Here is a 15,571-nt window from a genome sequence, read left to right as displayed (position 1 = left end):
GAAAACACGTTTTATTTTATTTAAAAAAAATTATGTAAAAAAATATTTTTTGTAATTTATTTAGTGTTTTTGTTTTATTAAAAAAAACATTTTATGTAAAATAAGTACATAAAAATAAATAATTTTTGTAAACGTATTTCTTTTATAACACGCTAAAATACATTTTGTTTTATTAAAAAAATTATGTAAAAAATGTTTTTTTTTTTAATTTATTTATTGTTTATGTTTTATCAATTTATTATTATATAAATGAGTTTTAGAAGGTAAAAACCAAGTGAGTCTTTAGCTCAAGTGGTTAAGTCGCTCGGCAAAATAGAAGGGTGAAGGTCATGGTCCTTATGGTTTATCAAATGTCACGAATTCAGTCCTTTTATATTTGAAAAGACGAAAATACCCTTACAGATTCAGTCCCTAACGGTGTTTTAGTAACGATGTTAGTAAAAAGAGCCAACTTTGCAAGTTTTGCAAACCACAAAGACCATTTGCATCAAAAAAAATTAGCAGAGACTGACTTTGTGACGTTTGGCAAACAATAGGGACCATTTTTGTAATGGAGTAAAACCAAAATACTTTAATCTGACCATTTTTGTAATTCAGTCTTTCTATACCCCAAATTTTCTAACAATATATAAATTTCAAAATCCAGATCTCATTCTCCAAACAATCAATAAACTCAACTTAGCTATGCACATAATTTTGTCTAAAATAATCCATCATTAAAACATCTAAAATAAAAGTTAAAATATAAAACAAACAATATTAGATCATAGTATCATACGTTTGAGCATGAGATCCTTTATTGCCATTTTAATAAATTTCAAATCCGTTAAACTATAGGTCAGACGTTTGAACATGAGATCCCCAACGATACACAATCCAATTACGAGGTCAATTTATTTGAAGACACCACTCAATATTGTGTTTTGGGAGAAAAGATTTATCAATAATTAAAAAAAGTATGCCATTCATGATTAATGGACTCCATTGTTGGTTGCTTTAAAGATAAAAAGAAAGATTCTGCAACAAGATTATGGTCTGAATGAAAAGTTTGTGATTTGCTTTTTTACCCAAAAGATTTAAAAAAGCAATCATATTTTCAAAGTGATCATGAAGTAGGTTTCTTTATGGCATTAAAACAAACAGGTTATGTGGATTCAAAAGAGAGAGAGAAAAAGAAAAAGAATATAAGATTTGGGGGATCAAATTGCACTAAGAGGGGCTGGATATATGTAGGCCCTTTGAAAATTGCAACTACCACCTCTCTCACCAACAAGGCATCTCGTCCCTATTTCAGTAGCTGTATATAAGAATCGACTCCCAAATACAGCGGTTGCAATTGCTTGCATACTTTGACTTCAATTTTATAGTTAGTATTTGATCAACAAATAATGGAGACCTTCCTACAAGACTTCCAGGATCTTAAAATCCAACTGGAAGAGATAAAGTCAGCCACTGATACCTTTGATAACAAGAACTTCATTGGAGAAGGTGGATTTGGTAAGGTCTACAAAGGAGAAATCTCTCACTCTAAGGGGCAAAGCATGGTTGCTTTTAAGCGTCTAGATCGTAGCCATGGGCAAGGCGATCCTGAGTTCTTAAAAGAGATCCTGATGCTTTCAGGTTACACACATGAAAACCTCATCTCTCTCTTGGGATTTTGTGACGAGGATGGCGAGAAGATCATTGTCTATGAGCATGCAGCTAATGGAAGCCTCGATCGCCATCTAAGTAGCACTACTCTCACATGGAGGCAACGCCTCAAGATATGCCTTGGGGCTGCAACAGGATTGTGCTACCTTCATCATCCCAAGGAGACACAAGAAAGAGTCATCCACCGTGATATAAAGAGCTCCAACATTCTACTGGATGAGAATTGGAATGCAAAAGTTTCTGATATGGGACTTTCGAAAGTAGGACCCGCTAATCAACAACGAACCTTTCTTCTTGTCACCAATGTTGTAGGTACCCTTGGTTACATAGATCCGATGTATATGGAGACAAGCATCCTAACGGAAGAGTCAGACGTATTCTCTTTTGGTGTGGTTTTATTTGAAGTATTGTGTGGGAGAGTATGCTATGAAAATAGCAATGGTAGTTTTCAGAGTTTAGTGCGAATGTGGAGAAAAAGCTACAAAGATAAGAAATTGGATGAAATTATCTTCCAAGGTCTGAAGCAAAACATGGATCAGAGGTCTTTGGCAACATTTTCAGACATTGCCTATACATGTTTGCAGAAATACCGTGGAGAACGGCCGAAGATGTGTCATGTTGTGGAAAAACTGGAGAACGCACTTCGCTTGCAGGAGATTTTTGAAGATGTAGAACAGAAACGACTGTACTATGAAGAGATAAGTAAGGCTTCATCACCTCGTTTGGTCTACAGATCCGAAGAGCATCTAAAGTTACTTCTCTCCAAGGGAATCTTTCTTAACAGAGGGAAAACGGTAATTAGCTATGTGAATATGTCTATAAACCTCTGCTTTTGATTTTATTTATTTATTTTATGAATAGTAAATAGTGAGTTATGATATGTTAATTACATTATAGCTTGGTTTGAGGAACTTGACATAATTAGAACCATGGTGCTTGAAAAGTATACATCTCAATAACTACAATCCACTGGGCCACCAACAATGATGCAAGTTAATGACCTTTAACCTGAATACACTAAAATCCACCCACCATAGCTCTCTATTTAATTACACATGTAACCAACAGGAAGTCCATTTACTTTTAAATGTTGACACAATATGTGCACTCTAATTATAGTATATCCTACATGCATCACTGGAATTCCGAAGTCCAAACTAACTTGACCTTTTTTAATGGACAGTGGTTTTGCTTAGATAAGGATGGGGAACATTGTGAAATGATATCCGCAGCAGAATGTTTGATTCCTGTTCGCATTGTATCCTCCGATTATTATTACCATAAAAAAAAATCAAGGTTACTAATTATTGTCCTCCTTTTTATTATATTACTATGTTTTTACCTGTTTCAACAGTATATACTTATGTATTCTTTGATGCCTCTTCGTGCAGATTAGGAGTGAAATCAAGGTTACTTGTCCTCCTTTATATTTCTATGTTTTTAACCTATTTCATCAATATATACTTATGTGTTCATTGCTGTCTCTTCACGCAGATTTGCAGTGAACTACGATATACCATATTCTAGGCAATTCAAAACACACGTCAAAACACAATTTTTGTCATCACATATCACATATACACTAAACCTAGTGTTCCATTCTGATCAGTACACAACTAATGACTATTTGGGAATCAATTACATATTGGCTGGGGAGACAAAATCTTCATCTGTGTACTTAGCAAATAAGAGAGAAGATGGATGGTTGATGGCTGAATTGTATCAATTTAATAGCGACAGCAGAAATGTTGATTTTGAAATTACGTTTCAGTCCAATGATCCATTGTTGGTAGAAGGCATCGAGTTTCTGCCTGTGGAAAGAGTAAAGAGACAAATACATTTTTATTCAATTATATCTTTTTCTTTAAAGTAAACCAAAGAAATAGTCCCTTCTGGTATGTAGTGTTCATGGGTCCCGAAAGGAATCTTTTTTTGAAAAAAGTCCCTTTATTGCAAAGTTTAGGTTTTGTTGTGCAGTTGTTCCTTGCTTTTAACAATATTTGTTAAATTAAGATATATACACTTATTTTTTCTTTTTTATTCCTCTCTCTCTCTCTAATGAAGATGGGGAGGGGGGGGGGGGGTGTAGTAATAACAGTGTCAATGTACAAACCAAAAGAACAACAAAACCGTGTAGTAGTACATACTGGATACCGCAGGACCATATCTGCGGTTTACTCTTTTCTTTTTGTTTATTTTTATGCTTCAAACATTCTTAAAATATAAATATTTCGCAAGAACATTTCAACTTAAGAGAACCTATGGTTTCCTACTTTTTGGAAAAGCTATTCCATGGGATCAAATAGAAAACGTTTGGAGAATATGAGTTTTTGTCCATAGTTGATCAAAGTCTAATGTCTATGTTTTATAGGTGGATCATCAAGTGTTAGAGGATGAGGATGAGGATATTCAAACCCACACATACTCAGAACAAAAATTGCCATGGGAATATGGACAAATAAACGAGAGTGGTGATGTGGTATATTCTCAATCAAGGAACTCTACTCTATTCTTAAGCGCAGTTTGTTCATTTGTTCTTTTATATTTTGTTGTTGAGGAGCCTATGAACATGGTTCTACCCAATGTTCCAAAACAAGTACTTACACATTTATTTTACTACAGTGGGTTTCTCGTGCAAAAAATAGGGAAATATGTTATATGCTCTCAGCAAAAGTGGCTTTACTAAAAGAAGAGTGGAGATGGCGGTCTTTACCCGAATCAAGGTTTTATCCTCTATCTTCAAGCCTGTATTCTTGTAGCGATGTCTATGTTGTGCACCATGTGGTAATATTTTTTTGGTAATGGACACAGTAGCAAGCAGCAAAGGTCATCAACTGAGTTGGGAATCCACTAATTTATCCATCATATGTTGATTTGTAACCACCTTGGATTTAGTGACTCTGGTTTGTTCTCCAATGAAATTGGATTGCTCATTTGCAAAATCAACTGGAATTAGTATTAAATGTTATACCAAGCATTAATTATGGCTATGGCATCTATTGTGTTTGTCTACAGTCAAAAAATTCCTGCACTCTAATAAAAAAACAAAGCATATACATATATTGGCTGTTAGTACGTGGAACCCCTGCAACTTTTCAAATCCTTCTGAACAAGTATGTTTAAACTATTCTTTAGCATTTATATTAAAACACTATATATATCTTTTGGCAGATTTGAAGAAGTGGCTTTTGATCCACATGGCAGCTTTTGGATATTCTTCAGCACTGATAGGCTGTCAAGTGAAACAACATATGCAACTTACCTTGTTTACAGATTAGAAGAAAACCATTTTGGATTTGAGCCTCCTTTGAAAGTGAAGTCTGGTGATTACCTTGTCGGTAGGAAAGATTCATGGTTCATCTATTTACTTTGGCCTCAAATTCCAATTATCAGACCAAAGGTTTATCAAAGCACCCACAACCCAATGAATAGACCCCAAACGATATACCTTCCACAACAAAGAGATGATGGTTGGATGGAAGTAAAAGTATGGGAATTTCGAGTGCCTTTTACCACAGATAATTATTCTCAAAGCCCTTTTACCACTAATAGTAATTCCAAAAATCTTCGATTGACCCTTCACAGTGAGAACTCGCTTAAAGGCCTTATTGTGCAAGGGATTGAGTTTAGACCCACACATGAAGATGTAGGTTATCCAGGTTATGATACAGAATGCTCTTATGATTCTGAATGAATTGATTGTAATAGGTTATATTCTTTATGATTAGGCATAAATTAATTATAATTAAATACAGTGAACTTGTTAACCGGGGTGTATTTAAAAAAAAAAAGGCTAGGGGGTGCCTCACCACCTAAGCGCGCACAGTGGTGTGATGTGGCATAGGTGCCTCAGATACATTATGTCCGTGCGGTATTCGGTGCCCAAGCATGCTAAATTTGCTGATCAGTAGCCACACAAAACCCACTCACCAATGTTTCCGACGATTATATATATATATATATATATATATATATATATATATATATATATATATATATATTAGGTTAATACCCGTGGAAACCACGAGTGATACAACAATAGGCATAATAAATGTTTATTTAATTGTTAATAGGTGTAATAACAATAAAGAATAGATTTATAAACATTTGTTGTTTTAGAAACTTAGATATTTTATTTGTAACTTTATAAATGTTTATTTGAATTAATTATGCAAAATGTTTTGAAGATACAATGTTCATTATGTCTAATTTAATGGTAAATGATTATTTTGTAAAATGAAATTTTAAATTGTAATAATTGAAAAAAAATCATAGACAATCAATCATGAACATAAATTAATGAAATTTATTTTATCAAATAAAAAATAATAACATGAGCCATTCTTGTCATATATAGCAATGTAGTTTAAGGCACATTGCTACTTTAAGGCTATCTTGTGAAATTGATTTTTTTTTTCAAAAAATAGTAACAATTATCGTTCCTACTATTATTAAGAGAACTAATTTTCAACAAATATATAATACATTCATTGCGTTAATTTTTTTTAAACTATTTTTTTTCTTATTTATTATGCTAAAATAATAATATATTGTTAGGCCAATATGAAAATTTCAAAAACAATAAAGTTATGACAAACACAAATAACAAAGCCCTAACCTCATTTAAATACAAAAATAAAACTATGTTCATTTAAATTAAAGCAAAGCAAATGATAATTAAAGTCATTTTCTAATATTTTCTTGCACACCAAAATACAAAATAACTTAAAGGATGAATAAATGCTAGAGATTCAAAATACTTTTACATCTAAAACTTATTTCATCAAAAGTCAAAACTACAATAGAAATAGACTAATAGATTACATTAAAAAATTATTAGAATTAAAAACACAAAAAATTCGTAAGAATCCTGGAAAAATCAATTTCAATTCATCAAGCACGCAATAAGCTAATTTAAATTTTTTAATTTGTTTTTATAACACTAAATTTTAAACACGTTAAGGATAAATACATAATTTGGTTGAATAATTTGAAAACATGCCTCAAGAAAGAAAGGTCACGACATTTCAATATCAATTACGTACATTGTTATCATCCTATGCATCTTAGTGGAACAAAAGGAATGATCTAAATCCTATTAAAAATGAACTATTAAATTAATAAAATAGAAAAATGATATACATATTGCTATATAAACTTTAAAAATGCTAAGATTAGAAAACTATTGGGCATATTCGTTAATAAGAAAACAAAATGGAAATATATACATGTAGGATGTTATAACAGACAAACAAATAAAAGTATATTGTTATTTTTCACATTTACTTCTTGTTTAGATTAAGTTTTAAGATTGACACATAATTGACATCTATTTACTGAAACATAAGAACAATGCAATCATTTATTAAAAATAGAAGGGGATCAATTCATACATATCAGCTTTTCTTCACATTGTTACCATTGCCACGTTAATTATCCCTCACATCAGAGTTTCTCATTGGCTTCAATTCTTGAAACAAATAAAACAAAATAGAATTGTTAGCTGCAGTCAACCCATATGAACCAATACATTATATACATATATTAAAACCCATCGTGTCTTACAACAGTACTCTTTACCCGTTTCAGATTTTAACCACATTAATTTGTACCCATCGACCCTTTTCGTCCTTTTGGAATTCTAGATTTCTAACATCCGTTTTCCCCAATCGTATATTCCCAGTATTTCCCACCGCCAACGGTTTTCATATGTTTCTCCATAATCTTTGAACTCCTTTCCTTCGCATTACCAAGATGTTGCAACCAACCACCTTCTAACCACCGCCATCACCGATCGTCACTCACACCACCGTCGCCGCCGACCCATCTCCGGTGCGTCAATTGAAAACCCTTGTCGGCTTCCAATTTCCTGCTACGTAGTGCCGACAAATGTAGCTTTTTGGGCTTATATAACCCTCGATTTTTTGTTTCCCACATATTCAACCACATCGAAGAGTCTCGTCAGATAAACATTTCTTTAAGTTGGACACGTGAAAAGTAGGGTGTACGTTGTTAAGTTCTTGTGGTAGTTTGATTTTGTAAGCTATTGGGTCGATTCTTGCGATAATCTCGAAAGGACCAATGTACCTTGGATTCAGTTTTCCATGCTTTCCGAAGCATATCATGCCATTCCAGGGTGAGGCCTTCAATAGCACATGGTCACCAACCTGGAATTCCAAGGGTTTTCGTCTTTTATCTGTGTAGATCTTTTGTCTGTCTCTAGAGGTTTTCAATCGTTCTCGAATTTGAACAATTTTCTCAGTCCTTTCCCTGATGATCTATGGACTAGTGAGAGTTCTTTCAGGGACTTGCCCTTTAGCTAGTTGCGTATCACCCACTTCAGCCCAACATAGAGGTGATCTACACTTCCGACCATAAAGGGCTTCGAATGGGGCAACCTTGATACTGGTATGGTAGCTGTTGTTCTATGAGAATTTGACCAGTGGCAAATGGGTATCCCATGTTTTACCAAAGTCGATCACACAAACTCTCAGCATGTCTTCTAATGTTTGAATCGTTCTCTCACTTTGCCCATCGGTTTGTGGATGGTAAGCTGTACTCATGTCCAACCTAGTTCCTAGGGATTTTTGTAGTGACTGCCAGAACCTTGAGGTGAATCTACTGTCTCTATTGGAGATAATAGATATGGTCACACCATGTAGTAGTACAATCTCTCTAATGTATGTTCTTGTCAGTTTCTCCATTTTGTCAGTTTCCTTAATTGGTAGGAAGTGCGTGGATTTGGTTAACCTATCAACGATCACCCAAATGGTATCGAGAACACCTGCTATCTTGGGTAACTTGGTTATGAATTCCATTTTAAGCCTCTCCCATTTCCACTCAAGTATTTCTGCTTGCTATACTAAACCTGAGGGCTTTTGGTATTCTACCTTAACCTTGGCACAAGTTCAATACTTGCCCACAAAGGTAGCAATCTATGCTTTCATGTTTGGCCACCAATATAATTTCTTGAGGTCCAGATACATCTTGTCTGAACCTGGATGAACGGAGTATCGTGTCTTGTGAGCTTCGTTCATGACAACGTCTCTGAATCCACCAAACTTCGGTGTCCAGATTCAGTTCATGAGATAACGAACTCTGTCACCCTTGACTTCTAAGTTCCTGTCCATTCCACTTATGGCTTCACCTGTCACATTTTCGGGTTTCAAGGCTTCCTGCTAAGCCTCTTTAATTTGTGTAGACAGATGTGAATGAATGGTCATGGTCAGTTCTTTGACTCTACGACCTGAGTACTCTTTTCGACTAAGGGCATCAACTACTACATTGGCTTTGCTTGGATGATAACGAATTTCACATTCGTAGTCATTTAGTAGTTCTACCCATCGTCGTTGTCTCATGTTGAGCTCCTTCTGGTCGAATATGTGTTGCCGGCTTTTGTGGTCTGTGAAAATAGTGCTCTTTGTACCATACATGTAGAGCCTCCACGTCTTTAGAGAAAATACTACCGCTCCCAGCTCAAGATCGTGGGTAGTGTAGTTGACTTCGTGTTTCTTAAGTTGTCTTGAGGCATAGGCGATGACCTTTCCAGTTGCATAAGAACACACCTTAGCCCTTGATTGGATGCATCGCAGTATACTACAAAATCTTCTATCCTTTCTGGAAGGGACAGTATCGGTGCGCTGCATAGGGCTTGTTTTAGCGTTTGGAATGCATTTTCTTGTTTCTCTTCCCAGCTGTAAGCCACACCCTTTTGAGTTAGGGTGGTAAGTGGTTTAGCGATCCTAGAGAAGTTCTGTATGAACCTGCGATAGTAGCCAGCAAGGCCTAAGAATTGACGGATCTTCGTAGGCGTTCTTGGTGCTGACCAGTTCTCGATTGCCTTGATATTGGAAGGGTCCACATGAATTCCCTCTTCACTGACCACGTGACCTATGAATTCTACTCTCCAAATCCAAAATTCACACTTTGAGAACTTCGCATAAAGTTTTTCTACTCGTAATGTTTCCAAGACCTGTCGTAAGTGCTGACTATGTTCCTCCTTACTGCGTGAGTAGATAAGTATGTCATCTATGAATACTATCATGAATTTTTCTAAGTAAGGATGACACACCCTGTTCATTAAATCCATAAACACTGCGGGTGCATTGGTTAATCCGAAGGGCATCACTACAAACTCGTAGTGAGCATAACGAGTTCGGAAGGCTGTTTGAGAATATCTTCCTCTAAAACTCGTAACTGGTGATACCCGCATTACTAGAAAAACAGCCTTTTACGACGCGCAATGTGTGTCGTAAAACGCTCAGACGACGCGCAAATGCGTTTCAAGGAAGGCCCTGTCATAACGAGAGATGACACGCTTTTGCCCGTCGTCTATAGACGACACGCAGTTACGACATGCATTTACGACGCTCATTTACAACACACAATGCGTATCAAGGAAGGCCGTGTCATAAAGGAAGACGACATGCATTTGCGTGTCGTAACCTTACGACGCGCATTTAGGACACGCATTGCGTATCATTAAAGCCCCTATCATAAATAAAGATGACACGCATTTGCGTGTCATAAACTTCAGCAACCATTTACAATTTGCATATACGACGTGCCTTTACGATATTCATTTATGCATATACAAATTAAATTTGCATTTAATGTCTCATAAAATACCATATACAAAAAATACAATCCATTGCACAAAAGTTAATGTCATACAAATAAACGTTCCAATAGTAGACAAATGTAATACATCAAATGTGAAAGAGATGAAAGTCATCAACAAATAATAGTCGAACTACAAGAACTCGTTGCCTACCTTCACAGCATCCGAGATACTTTACTTGACACTATGCACATCAACAAGACCTGCAAATTTGAATAATGCAACCATCAGATTCACATAAACCAACAAATCCAAGGATGTGAGTAGTCATGGAAGCTGCATTGTATGGCAACTTTTTATCAGGGAGTGTGAATAAATCTTCATAATACATATCCAAGATGTTAGCCAAACATACCTAAAAATAAAACTAAGTTATATCTTGCATATATCTTGATGTATACGAGATGTAAGGGCTGAAATTGACATTAACATAACTTCACAAAAACAGACATCAAGTCTCATTGACATACCTGAAAATAAAACTAAGTTATATCTTGCATACCCAAGATGTTAGCCAAGCATACTTGTTTTTTTTCTTTGATTTTTTCCATTATTTATTTTATCCATACAGAGACCACAACAGTTAATGGGAAAAGAAGAAAGAAGGTGTAACATGACAAAGTGATTGTAACTTCAACAGCAGCTCATGCAAAAAGGGCATAAGAGCTCAATCTCTCATCCATGGCTACTAAAAAAGAACACATGAGTCAGATAATGCCTCAAAAAGAACCACAAGATAAGTCAAAATACAAGACAAGTAAAGAGATACCAGCTATAAATAGGATTTATGTTACAATAAAGCCTACTTTCATAAATACAGAGACTCCCAAGGTTAAGAACAATTAGTTTAGATTGTATATATTATGTAGTTATAATTAATGAGAAAGTCAAATCAGGGCAAATTTTTTCTTTTTGTATAAAATGAAAAGGAAACACTTGAATGTATATAGTTGAATTAGACATCTTATAAAACTAAGAATCTTGAAAGTTATAAGAAGCTTGACTGTAGCTTCTCTTTGGATGATGAAGCCAGAATTCAGAATAATCTTCCGTATTGAGCTTATTTTGAATAGGTGACCTTGTTAATGTTATTCGCCTCTAGAATTTCATTTACTTCAAGGCCTGAGCTTATTTTGAAGAGGTGACCTATTAATACTGCACATATTCAAACAAACAATCAAGTCAAATGATCCTGAAACAAACTTACATGAGCCTTTATGTGTAAATCTCATCATGTCTTTCAACTGTAGCATCATAAAGCTCAGTTAGCTGTATTATTTCTGGTAAAAAGCCATGACTTTTCCAAGTATAATAGTATTCTTCTGGGGATTTTATAATATGATCGTTTCAAAAACTTATAACCAACACGGTTATTAATTTATTTGGCATAAATATTGTCATATCATTATCTGGACACTTACCAATCGACCAGAAATTTTATGCAATGCTTCTGCCCAATGAGTGGTAGAATCTACCATCATACTCACATTGTACCCCATGTCTCTGAAGTATTTGGCTATGGTAATTCCTGAAAGTAACATTCAATTAATTAGAATCATAAACACCAAATCTGTTACTTTAAGAATTCATTTTACCTGTATAAATTGAAGCCTCATGAGCAGCAACAGGCATGTTACAAGTGTTGGCCACAAGTGTGGTACGTTTAATCACAGACTCTTCATGCCGATCAGGTAATTTCATTGTCAATTGAGGAAAGTCCATCAGAACCTGCACGGTTTGTATAAATAATAAAAATTGTCAGCATCAGGTAATGTCATTGTTAAGTGTTGTTACTGCCTACAAAAAGTTGAATGATTTTAAAATTAAGCTGTTTTAGGAAGATAATGATTTTATTACTGACCAACAACAACATTAGTTTTCTTAGGGCCATAAATGCATGGTTGAAACAGGGAGTAGCTTGCATCCCATGTCCCATGTCCTATAGGATTAATACAACTATTTGATGGTAAACGACTTGCTATATTGGTCTTTCTAGTTGCACAATATCTTCCTGTTCCTCCTCCTTCACAAATTGGATTACTTGCAAGACTGGAAAGTAGTAGAAAAGTATTTCCATAAGAAGAAGGATAAAATGGATGGTAAGTGAATAGAAGAAGGATAAAAAGGATGTGAGCTCACTTTATGCTCATATTATATACAGATTTTTGGGTGAAGTCAGCAATTGAATTGTTTGTCAAATCAACATTCAAATCACTGCTATAGGTGTTTCCCACATCTAGTATTTCGTTAAGACCATTGTTGCTTAGCACCCTGTGAATATATATAAAATAAGTTGATGTTATATTGTTTGAAATGATTACAATTGCATATGCATATTAAATTGAGTAGAAAGCATTCTGTTGATACTCACAATTTCTCCAACTGAGGTTAGAAGAGCGTTGATGGGATTTCTCCTTGAAGTTGAGTCTTCTCCACCAATCTGTTAGTAGAAGATTAAGGATGCTTAATAATAAATTCCTCAATATTTTACAAACACACAGATTGAGGAACTACCTGGACTAGTCTTTCTGGTGAAAGACATGAAATGAGTGAAAGAAAGATTACAATGTTGTTAAAGATGGAAGTTCTGTGAACCATGTTGGAATATATGATGCATCAAAACTATTATTGCTCATGTCCCTGAGAATGGCATATGTCATGTTAGAAACTAGAAGATGATGATTTATGAAGTTTAAACTTTAAATTAACTTACACATAAAACAGGGAGACCATTCCTGTGAGATTTGGAACATGTCCACTCAGTTTGTTGTTCGACAAGTATCTAAAAATGAATAAATCTCAACCACCAAATAAAACTATTATAAAAAAAAAACATTGATCGACTTCTATTATCACTTACAGCTTACTAAAACTTTTGAGATTCGTGATGTTTTGAGGCACTATCCCATCCAAGGAATTTGAGTCCAGGCGTCTGTGAAATAAAGGAGGGAAAGAGTAAATAAATTGAATATTTTTAGATCTAGCTATAATGTTCAAGGATTATTAATTAATGATACTTACAATGCCTGAAGAGTACTCACTAGTCCTATCGAGGAAGGAATATTTCCAGATAATTGATTGTTGTTGAATATCCTGTTTGAAAGGTGTGTATATATATATATATATATATATATATATATATATATATATATATATATATATATTTGTTAACCAATTACACTTGAGATCTTTCGTCAGGTAATCTGATACTTACACATGTATTAGAGTCATATCTGATCTGAACAGTTCAGATCGAATGTCACCAGATAAATGATTATCTGCTAAATGGCTGCATAATTGTCATAAGATTAAGATAACACGGGTGAGAAAAATCACTCTAAAAGCTTAATAACTGACAATGTACATAAGATACAAAACTTACAAGTGTTTTGCATTCTTTAACCTGTCAAGACTAGGGGCTGTTTCATTAGACACAGGAATGGGTCCCTGAAGCTTGTTATCACTTAGATCCAACCATGAAAGATTGGATAAATTACCAATGGATGGTGGGATATTCAACTGCATCAGCAACAAATTGTACGCCCACAAAGCTTTTAGGGTCTATTGCAACCTGATAATTTAACAAAAAAGAATCTATTAAAAATTGGACTTTTTCAAGAAAGATGTTGAGAAAGTTATAAAAAAATGAAACCTTTAGCCTTCCCACACTGAAAAGATGAACCAAATTATCAAGATGTTGTTGCCACAAGTGAGGGTATTGCATGATCTAAAGTAGCATCAAACATATCGAATATTAAAGAGAAATGAAAAAGAGCTAGACTCCTGGAAACGAGTCACAGAAAATAGAGAACTGTAAGATCCATTCACTATAGTCTAAACAAACACATCAGGCTTTATGTGCCTAATCAACCTTAAGAACGCCATGTCAAGGATTGCTCTCCATAACTCTGTGAGGAAGATGAGAGATTAGGGAAATCAAGAAGTTCAAACCTTTGAGCCCTAGAAATCGCACTAGCTATGTGAATGATGGTCAAGGATTGCTCTCCATAACTCCATGGATATTTTAATGTCTTTCCTTTCTTTAATCGGCTAATTCTGCATATCCCTTCCAGAAATATTAAAATGGGTATACAAGGCTTGACCTTTATCATCAGGCTGGTCCTCCTGCAACAAAAGGTGTTTATCTTCAAATCACATTGAGGGAACAGAAAATATCCCAAAGAGTAATTAAAACTTAATCTTATACTATGATGAGGAACTTAATCTTATAGGAACTCTGATTTTTGGAGCATCAAGGTCAATATCAAGAGCAAATCTGCAACGCAAGAAAGAAATACAGGAAATTAGCAAACCCAAATGAACAATAAATGTGTTCAAAAATATTTCTATCTTATTCTGTAAGTGAACCTGCTTTGCTCCTCTAAAACTATTTGAAATTGCTCTTGAGCTCGACGAGGGCTGCCATGAAGCAACTGAATAGCCAATCCCCTGAACCAAACCAAATTTTATTTAAGAAATGAAGAAAAAGGGATTTAACAAGAATCGGAAGTTTGTTCCTTCGATCATAAATTAAATGGAGAAAAATTAAGTCGGGAAGAAAAAGGGATTTAGCAAGAGGATGAGCAATGTATTCGATCCCTTCTCCCTCGACATCTGGGACCCTTTCCAGGGCCTTTCCAGTGCTCTCAACAACCTTCCCGAACCATCACCCGAAACAGCAGCAATCGCCAACACCAGAATCGACTGGAAGGAGACGTCAGAGGCGCACGTTTTCAAGGAGGCCTTGCCTGGGTTGAAGAAAGAGGAGGTGAAGATGGAGGTTGAAGAAGGAAGGTTATTGCAGATAAGCGGAGAGAGGAGCAGGGAACATGAGGAGAAGAACGAAAAGTGGCATAGGGTTGAGAGGAGCTCGGGAAAGTTCTAAAGTCGTCGGACCTGATGTTCCCGGTAAGGGGAGGCGATGTGAGATCTTCATTCGTTATCAGGCATAGGTTGCATATGTTGAATAGGGTTATGAGTTGTTGGAGGTTTATATCGTGATTAGGGTTTGTAGAGAGAAGGAAGAAGAGAATGAAAGGGATCTTGAAGAGGGGTATTAAAAAATTTAAGAATTTTGAATGGATTTCATTTCCTCCTTTCAAGAACGCGCGTTTTTAGTAAAACATATTCCTCCTTTCAAGAACGCGCGTTTTTAGTAAAACATAAAGCAACATTCACAGAGGACGCACATTTTAGATAAAGTGCCCTCCGTGTTTTTATTTTTTTTACATGAGACACTAATCTAAGGGCACACAATAATGCGTGACATAAGTCCTTAAATTTTTTGAAGAGACGACACTT

The 15,571-nt window shown here is 35.1% G+C and overlaps 2 protein-coding genes across 7 annotated transcripts; one reads left to right on the top strand and one right to left on the bottom strand.

Moving 5' to 3' along the window:
• The first annotated feature begins 1,227 nt into the window (after window positions 1-1,227).
• LOC145114789 (receptor-like protein kinase HERK 1) lies at window positions 1,228-5,417 on the top strand. Of its 4 annotated transcripts, XM_079050874.1 has the most exons (8): window positions 1,228-2,444; window positions 2,834-2,946; window positions 3,042-3,059; window positions 3,145-3,472; window positions 4,022-4,129; window positions 4,273-4,373; window positions 4,462-4,553; window positions 4,822-4,957. In XM_079050874.1, the coding sequence occupies exons 1-7, from the start codon at window positions 1,389-1,391 to the stop codon at window positions 4,502-4,504; spliced, it is 1,767 nt and encodes a 588-aa protein (XP_078907000.1). In that variant the 5' UTR covers window positions 1,228-1,388; the 3' UTR covers window positions 4,505-4,553; window positions 4,822-4,957. The 4 variants fall into 4 exon arrangements, with proteins under 4 accessions (XP_078907000.1, XP_078906999.1, XP_078906997.1 ...); XM_079050873.1 differs by lacking the exon at window positions 4,822-4,957 and having other exon boundaries at window positions 4,462-4,640; XM_079050871.1 differs by lacking the exon at window positions 4,462-4,553 and having other exon boundaries at window positions 1,237-2,444; window positions 4,822-5,417.
• Window positions 5,418-11,162: 5,745 nt separating this feature from the next.
• On the bottom strand, window positions 11,163-15,340 carry LOC145115058 (leucine-rich repeat receptor protein kinase HPCA1-like). Of its 3 annotated transcripts, XM_079051217.1 has the most exons (17): window positions 14,925-15,340; window positions 14,639-14,719; window positions 14,478-14,546; window positions 14,222-14,395; window positions 13,923-13,997; window positions 13,653-13,841; window positions 13,485-13,559; window positions 13,292-13,363; window positions 13,131-13,202; window positions 12,984-13,052; window positions 12,785-12,910; window positions 12,642-12,710; window positions 12,410-12,541; window positions 12,132-12,319; window positions 11,866-11,998; window positions 11,692-11,798; window positions 11,163-11,425 (listed from the first exon to the last, which is right to left on the bottom strand). In XM_079051217.1, the coding sequence occupies exons 6-11, from the start codon at window positions 13,793-13,795 to the stop codon at window positions 12,832-12,834; spliced, it is 510 nt and encodes a 169-aa protein (XP_078907343.1). In that variant the 5' UTR covers window positions 13,796-13,841; window positions 13,923-13,997; window positions 14,222-14,395; window positions 14,478-14,546; window positions 14,639-14,719; window positions 14,925-15,340; the 3' UTR covers window positions 11,163-11,425; window positions 11,692-11,798; window positions 11,866-11,998; window positions 12,132-12,319; window positions 12,410-12,541; window positions 12,642-12,710; window positions 12,785-12,831. The 3 variants fall into 3 exon arrangements, with proteins under 3 accessions (XP_078907343.1, XP_078907341.1, XP_078907342.1); XM_079051215.1 differs by having other exon boundaries at window positions 14,639-15,340; XM_079051216.1 differs by having other exon boundaries at window positions 14,222-14,546; window positions 14,639-15,340.
• Between the last annotated feature and the right edge of the window lie 231 nt (window positions 15,341-15,571).

This window comes from Lactuca virosa, chromosome 5 (genome assembly GCF_052849685.1).
Source record: "Lactuca virosa cultivar CGN04683 chromosome 5, Lactuca_virosa_CGN04683_v6, whole genome shotgun sequence".
In the NCBI taxonomy this organism is placed as follows: Eukaryota; Viridiplantae; Streptophyta; class Magnoliopsida; order Asterales; family Asteraceae; genus Lactuca; species Lactuca virosa.
This window is presented reverse-complemented; position numbering and strand designations above follow the sequence as displayed.